Below are 7,602 nucleotides of genomic sequence, written 5' to 3'. Positions count from 1 at the left end.
GGGACAGCGCCCAGGCCCAGAGTTCAAGCCCCACGACTGACAAAAAAAAAAAAAAAAAAACTTTGAATTTAGACACTGCTCACTTCTTTGTTCGGGATAGGACTGGGTACTAATCCCCATCCCAAAGATTCCTACACTCACACATGCTAAACATAAACTCAAGTGTGCCTAGTAATCTCATTCTTCCTCTCTCTCTTTTCTAATACGCCCTCTCATTTTGAGCTTCACATCTTGCCTTAACTATTCTCTCTGAATGTAGGTGTTGGGATAAATCACTGCACTTTCTAAGACCGAAGCAGTGTGGCATGCAGGTGACATTCAACTTTAACTAAGTCCCAATAGTCTGCATATTGGCCCATCTTGGTGATGAGCCAAGTTTTCCATTTTAAACCACTAAGTGGTTGATGCACACGGTCACCCTCAGCCATTGGTTTCTTTCCTCCAGACCTAACATTTACTAAGTACCTGCTACACCACGTGGCTATGCCAAGAGCTGTGGCGGCTCGTGGACACTGGAGCAGGCCCAGTAGAGGGAAGCAGGGCGAGGCACTGAGCACCAGCTGTGCGGGCCAGGCTGGCACATCTTCAATGGCAAAGCCAGCCAGTGCCACACCAAAATGTGAAGAGACGCTATTTCATATCCTGCTCCCTGAAACTAAGGATTACAAGTGTGCTACATCTCAACAGGTCCAAGATGTTAAAAGCAAGTCAGCATAGTCAACCCAGCCCTTGACAACTCTAGTCTAGAACTTCCCATCATCTGAGCCTGAAATGCTAATTCTGTGCTTTTTGCCTAAAGTAAGTGCAAGACTCATTACACTAAAAGAAAAAAATTGTAATTTCCATCACAAAAATTACAGAAAATTGCAGTGTTTCTCATTGCCTGTCAAAGATTTTTGCTTAGAATGAGAGAAAAAAATCTTACTGCCTCTTCTGTGGGAAATGTTGCTCATCCTATGAGCAATGCAATAAATCTATCTTCTCACAAAACTAAGGTCTGGGATCCTGTCCTAGCTATGGGCTCGCCTGGACTAAATTCCACCACCATCTCCCAACCCTAGCCCACATCCTTCTGGAAGTTGGAAGTCTCATGGAGTGTCCTGCCACAGCTGGTTTTGAGCTGTGGTCCTCAGTAGCTAAGGCTGCAGGTAAAGCCACTGATGCCCAGCCAGTTTTTCAGACCATTGCTCGACAGTGCTTGACGCATGGTGCTGGCTGTCAGTGATGCCCTGCATGCACCCTGCTGGGCCTCACCCCTTCACTGCTCACTAGCTAGGGGACCCTCCGACCCCAGGACAGACTCGAGCCCATCTGGAGGCGCACCTTAATGACCCGGTGTGGTTCACAGTGTAATTAGGCTTTAGAGCTGAACTGGGAACCACCCAGGACTCAACACGAGAGCGCTTGCTCTCCTCCCTAGCTCACCAGGGGCCGCACATTTACCTCTCTCTCAGCCTAGGCAATCCAAAACTTTCCTACTACGGGCTGCCGAGGCCAACACAGAAGCGTGGGTGGGAAACCAGAAGCACCAGAAGCAAGTGAGGGGGTTGTGAGCTGTGCTGTTCTCTTAGCGTCCCTGAGGACAGGGCAGCCCAAAGGTGGCCCGGCTCCTGTGACGGCTCCTCCACCACACGGCCCCTCCCGGCCTGCCACCTGGGCGGAGAGCCAGGGTGCTCTCATGAAATGCTGAGCCTGGGCTAACAAATAAGGCCTAGTTTTAGGGTTGTGTCTTTGGAACCCCAAAAATTCTGGATGGTGTCTGAGGAGCACTGGGAGCCCTGCTCAGTGCTCACAATTCTCACAAGTCAGAGAGCTGCCTGTCAGCTCCATTACAGATACTAAATGCCTAGCTTTGGGCCATCCTGTTCCGAGGCACCTGCTTCTAATGACTCTGAGAACTGGAGTTCTCTGAGGGTCCTGTGGGGACGGTGCCAGTCCCGACGGGAACGAAGCCCCTCCCGACGCCTCAGCACCCATCAGAGAGGAGTCCAGGCTGGCAGGGCAATGGGAGCACTGCAGACACACACGAGCTTCACGAGTGGCAGAAGGACAGAGCCAGGTGGAGGGACAGGACAGGGTTGAGGCTGTGGCCTCGGCGCGTGCCAGCCCCTCCCCCAGCACAGAAAGGAAAGCAGAGGGCTGCTTTTGATGAAACCACAACAATGCCTCATTCCATGTGTCACAGTGAGGGACAGGTCTCGCTCCGGGGCCTCACTGGTGCTCATCTTCACTGGGAGGTGTCCCCTCCCACGGCTGCCCTCCTGCAGCTCCCTGCCTACCAGCTCTGCCTTTGCAAATCAGATTTCAGATGGGTCTCTTGTCAGCTTTGTTTTGATTAAATCTAAAAGTGCCCTTCAAAGGAGTACACTCATGTAAATATAACTGATTTTCTTTAAAAAAATTATTTTGAAGCTGGGTGCCAGTGGCTCACGCCTATAATCCTAATTATTCAGGAGGCTGAGATCTGAGGATCACAGTTCAAAGCCAGCCCAGGCAGGAAAGTTCATGAGACTATTATCTCCAATTAACCACCAGAAAACCGGAAGTGGTGCTGTGGCTCAAGTGGTAGAGTGCTAGCCTTGAGCTGAAGAGTTCAGGGACAGTGGCTAAGCTCAGAGTTCAAACCCAACTGACCAAAAAAAAATTTTTTTGAAAGCAAGGTTGCTCTGAGGATTAAATATTTTTAAAGGTTTAATGTGATACCTACATATAGTTTTTATTTGTAAAACAAGTGGATATTAACCTGAAAACGTAAACTTGAAAAAAGTTAAAAATAATATGGATCAAAGATGGGCAACAATAGCCCATGCTGCTCAGGAGATCTGAGGATTGCAGCTGGAAGCCAGCCCAGGAAGGAAAGTTCATGACACTCATCACCAACTGACTACCAAAAAGTTGGATAGCTGGAAATGGAGCTGTGGCTCAAGTGGTAGAGGGCTAGCTTTAAGGAAAAGAGCTCAGGAACAGTGCTCAGTGCCTCAACCCCCTAAAAAATAAATAAAAATTGAAAAAAAATGCATGTGGTGTGTGTGTGAAGGTGTGGCCAGAGGCAGTGTTAAATACCACAGGAACAGGAAGTGATCAGTGCATGGACCACCACCACCCTCACTTCAAGGCAGCCCAGGGGCATGACCAGAAGCCCAACAACAAGTCTACTGTGTGGACCACTGTCATCTTCACCTTACAGGAAGTCTAGGCACGGGACCCACAAGCGAGAGAGAAGTCAGCACCGCAGGGATCACTTCACAGCGGGCCAGCCTCGCCATCCACAAGCTCATCCTACGCCCTCCAGAAGAAAGACCTGTGGTGGTGGAACATACTACGAATGCAGCACTGGGCCACACTGAGACTGAGCAGCAGCTTGAATCCGGACACTGTGAAAGGAAAGGGGTCCTGGCACAAACCAAGCTGCAGATCAGACACCTGGAGGCCACAGCCCAGGAGAACACACTGATCGGATGAGGATAAAAACCTCGAATTTAGACACTGAGCAAAAAAGCAAAGCACACCTTAAAAGGGCTTTAGAGTCCATTTTAGAAAGTAGTGAATTGTGACTTTCTCTTCCTTTGAAAACAGGGTATTTCAAAAATGTGGGCATCAATGCGGGGTCCTGGTGGGGGGCGGGTAGAAGATGGGGCCATCGTCACACACCACCATCCCCTGAGCTGCAGCCCCCTCGGCCTGCCGCACATCCCACTTGTGGGACTGCTGCCCCCCTGGCTCAGTGCAGTTTCGCAAGTGCAAGTCCTCCTTGGTGAAGCACAGCTCTATCTGGCCAATGGTTTGCACTTCTTCTCCCTGGAAAACAAAGGTAGACCTTTAACGTTCAGTCCTTGCACTGCCATCTCAGTTTCAACATCAGAACACTCTGGAACTGGCTTAAAGATGACAAAAGCAGTGGATGCAGATCTAAGACTCCGCAGCCTGGGAGCAGAGCTGACAAGCACAGGTGCAGCTGAAGCCATGCTGCTACGGCAGCTGCGGGCTGAGACTCGGGCCTAGGTACCTAGTCACCCAGCCATTCACCCCGCTGGCCCGGCAGCCCTGTGTGAAGGGATGTGCTTTCAGCTTGGAAAATGAAAGGTGTATGCAGACCAGACCACACACACTGCACCTGGCCGGATATGCAAAGAGAAAATAGCACACCAACTGATAAGAGAATATTATCCTTACTGACTAAAAGAAGAAACTGTAATTATTCTATATTAGGACTAGCATCATAAAACCATGGAGACTTTTTAACTTAGAAATTTTAACCTCGTGATACACCTCTCTTCTTCCTCCCCCCCTCCCCCCTGCTTCGCTTCCCTGGCAGGATGTTCTCCTTAGGGAGAACACACAAAAACCCATTCCAGCAGTGTCAAAGAACAATGCCCGTGCACACACACAACAGTCATGACCACATAAGTGTGCTTACACACATGTATGCACACACTCAGATGTGGCCACCGTTATACACAGCACATGTCCACATGTGTATGCACCCACATGCACAAACTCAGATCTGGTCACAGACATCTGTGCACACACTGTACATGCCTACACCCGCATACAGGTACAGACACGCGCACAAATGCAACTTTCCTGGAAACTCCACAGTAAAGACAAACTGTTGAGAAAAGTAATTTTGTCTTCTTGATAAAGATGATAAAATATGACACATATCCAACCTTTTCTGGCAGGAGGCACTGGATTTTAGGAACCACGCCATAGAATCTGGTAAGGACATCTTTAAAATCTGAAATCTGATATTAAACAAAGGTGTATTAGTAAAGAACTTCAACAGGAAAACCTACCGTTCAGAGCTGAGTGCCACGTGGCTTTGAGAAACTGCACATAACATGTGCTGGAATAATGCATGTGTGTGGCTGTAATCTGGTAAAGCTCTGTTGACAAAAACAGACAACCCACAAGGGCTGTGGGGGTGGATCAAGTGACAGATCACCTGCCTAGCAGGTGTGAGGCCCTGAGTTCAGACCTGAATATCCAAAATCCCAGACAACTACATTTTATAGATACTTTCCCACCAAAAGATCTGACTGTGCTTAATATACTTTTATCATGAAAAAAAAATGTTTCTGGTGCCTACTATAACACTGACTATATCTCCAAACTCCTAATCCACCAGCTCTAAGAACCTGGAGCATACATGACTCAGCAGACCATGCATCTGTGCTTCCTTGGTGTGCAAATGGAGACCAAACTCACGTAATACCTACCAACAGTGGCGGCAGGGGTGGTGTGGGTCACTGTAAAGTCAGGAAGCTAGCACCCCGCTAGATGTCCCCAGTGACACACAGTAGAGGTAAAGGCAACACTTACATTATAGTAATTGATTGATGGCTTAATTCCAAATTTTAGGAGTACACTGAAAACAAACAAAAAAAAGTTCTGTAATGGTCCATGTTCCTTTTCAAACATGATATTTTGTAGTAAAAATTAAGATTTTTTTTTCCCCTATGACTTCTGGCAATGAATCTGTCAACAAGACAGCAAACAATCACCTTTATGCAAGCCTTTGCCCATCCCAACACGCACACTACCACATAGACAGATACCTTCCAGAACCTGAACCCCAACAGCACCCCAGAGACCATGCAAGGTGCAGAAGCCCCACCAGCCCCATCTACTGGCCACACCTGTGCTAAAAGATAGCCCATGTCTGACTGTGGATTCTGAGATTCATCCTGAGGCCAACTATGTTAAAGGACTATGTCCTTAAGTCTTTTCCTAAAGCACAGCCAGGAGAAACCCACTGACTTCATTAACAAGCTTGCTACATTCTGGAGGAAAGATGAATCCCCCACCCACCATCCACAGGGATCCTCTGTAGCCCTGTCAACACCCCCGAGACCATTCTGGATTATAGCCCCACATGGGAAGCAAAGCCACAGCTTGCTCTCTGGCTACTCACCTGCTGTAGTACTTCTGGGATGAGCAGGAGGAGGTGGTAGGCAGGAAGGGACCTGGGTGGGCCCTCAAAGTCCCAGAAATGCCATTTCTACATGAATATGTCACACTGTCCCTATGCTATCAGTGCCAAAAATGCATACAAGATTTTAACTTCTACAGAGGTTAAGTCACACAATAACATCTCGGATAAACTAGGTTACATAAAATATTGATATTAACCTATATTTTTGCTCTTCTCAGTGACATTACTGGGAAATACAGCATTAACATCTGTGGTTTCACTGTATTCACTGGGTGGCATCCTCCTGGTATAGGTGAACACAGAAGTGAGGAGATGTCCCTAGCACAGAGAGCAGCACTGCATCTTCTAGTGTTCATCTTAAGAGTGAAATCACTTTCTCTTTAACTCTAACTCTCTGGGCCTCCCAAGAGAATCCCCAAGAGTGAGGTCTCATGAAGACCTGCTCTCAGTAAAACCTCACATGGGGGCAGGACATGCTCTCAGTGAAGTCTCACAACCACTTTTGAAGTGTTTGTTGTCTTGTTTTAGGAGAGGAAGTGATTGCAACACATTCCTCAATCCAGATGCACTGGGTCCTGGACCTGGTACTGGTTTCAAAGCTCCTAATATACACACTAAATACAGATTTTAAGAGCTAGAAGAGACTTCAAAATCTGAGGGCAACCAATCCTTTCATTTCACTTCAGAGAATTAGGATCTAAGACCTAAGATGGCCAATTATACTAGTATGTGTCAGAACCAGGACTGAAGGGTGTGCTTAAAACCCGGTGCTCAGGCGCCAGGTGGCTTCTGCCTGTAATACCGGCTACTTCAGAGGCTGAGATCTGAAGTTTGAATCCAGGCTGTGCAGTAAAGTCCAATAAATCACCCAAGCAGCTCAAAGTGGAGTGTAGCTCAAGTGGTACAGTGTAGCCTTGAGCAAAAGCTCAGGGACAGTGCCCAGACCCTGAGTTCAAGTCCCAGAACCAGTGTGCACACGTGTACACGTACACGTATACATACACACACACATATACATATGCATGCACACACGCACATCTGTGTTCTGGCAGCTGCTAGTTTTAAACTCATTTTTAGGGTGCTCTCTGAGGTATTTCAGCCTCCCCAAAGGCACTCAACCTCTTTTGTTCCACTGCTGATCTACCAATTCAAGTCCCAGCTGTTTTGGATCAAAATGACACAGAACATAATGTGCTTGAGGTGGGGAGACGTCATCTGGGCAGATGAGGCAGGGCAGATGTGCACAGAAGCAATGGAGGTTTACTCATCTTTTAGCTTTGATTCATCCCTTTAATTGTGCTTTTAGAGCAAAGGCTCCTGGGATATTGTCATCTGAAGGAGAACTCTAACTAAAGCAGCTGTACAGTTAAAAGCAGCAATGCAAATGCTGTATAATCTGTCACCCTTTTTCCTGCTTAAAAAAAGTAATCAACAGGCATTTGTTTCTCATACTTCTAGAGGCTAAAAGGCTGATCTACATCTGCATGAAGGCAGATCTGCATGAAGGCTGATCTGCATGAAGGCTGACCTGCATGAAGGCAGACCTGCATGAAGGCTGACCTGCATGAAGACAGACCTGCATGAAGGCTGACCTGCATGAAGGCAGACCTGCATGAAGGATGACCTGCATGAAGGCTGACCTGCATGAAGGCTGACCTGCATGAAGG

At 47.6% G+C, this 7,602-nt stretch overlaps 1 protein-coding gene across 1 annotated transcript in view; it reads right to left on the bottom strand.

Annotated features, from left to right (window-relative positions):
• Positions 1-3,492: 3,492 nt before the first annotated feature.
• Positions 3,493-7,602, bottom strand: part of Rnaset2 (ribonuclease T2) — a 13,881-nt gene continuing 9,771 nt past the window's right edge. Inside the window, exons 5-7 of the mRNA XM_013024518.1 lie at positions 5,323-5,425; positions 4,671-4,745; positions 3,493-3,798 (exon numbers count right to left, since the gene is read on the bottom strand). Coding sequence (XP_012879972.1) covers positions 3,598-3,798; positions 4,671-4,745; positions 5,323-5,425 — 379 coding nt within the window. The 3' untranslated portion in view covers positions 3,493-3,597. The remainder of the gene's footprint in view (positions 3,799-4,670; positions 4,746-5,322; positions 5,426-7,602) is intronic.

This window comes from Dipodomys ordii, unplaced genomic scaffold (assembly GCF_000151885.1).
Source record: "Dipodomys ordii isolate 6190 unplaced genomic scaffold, Dord_2.0 Scaffold77, whole genome shotgun sequence".
Classification (NCBI taxonomy): Eukaryota; Metazoa; Chordata; class Mammalia; order Rodentia; family Heteromyidae; genus Dipodomys; species Dipodomys ordii.
The sequence above is the reverse complement of the archived record's forward strand: the minus strand, read 5'-3'. Positions and strand labels throughout refer to the sequence as shown.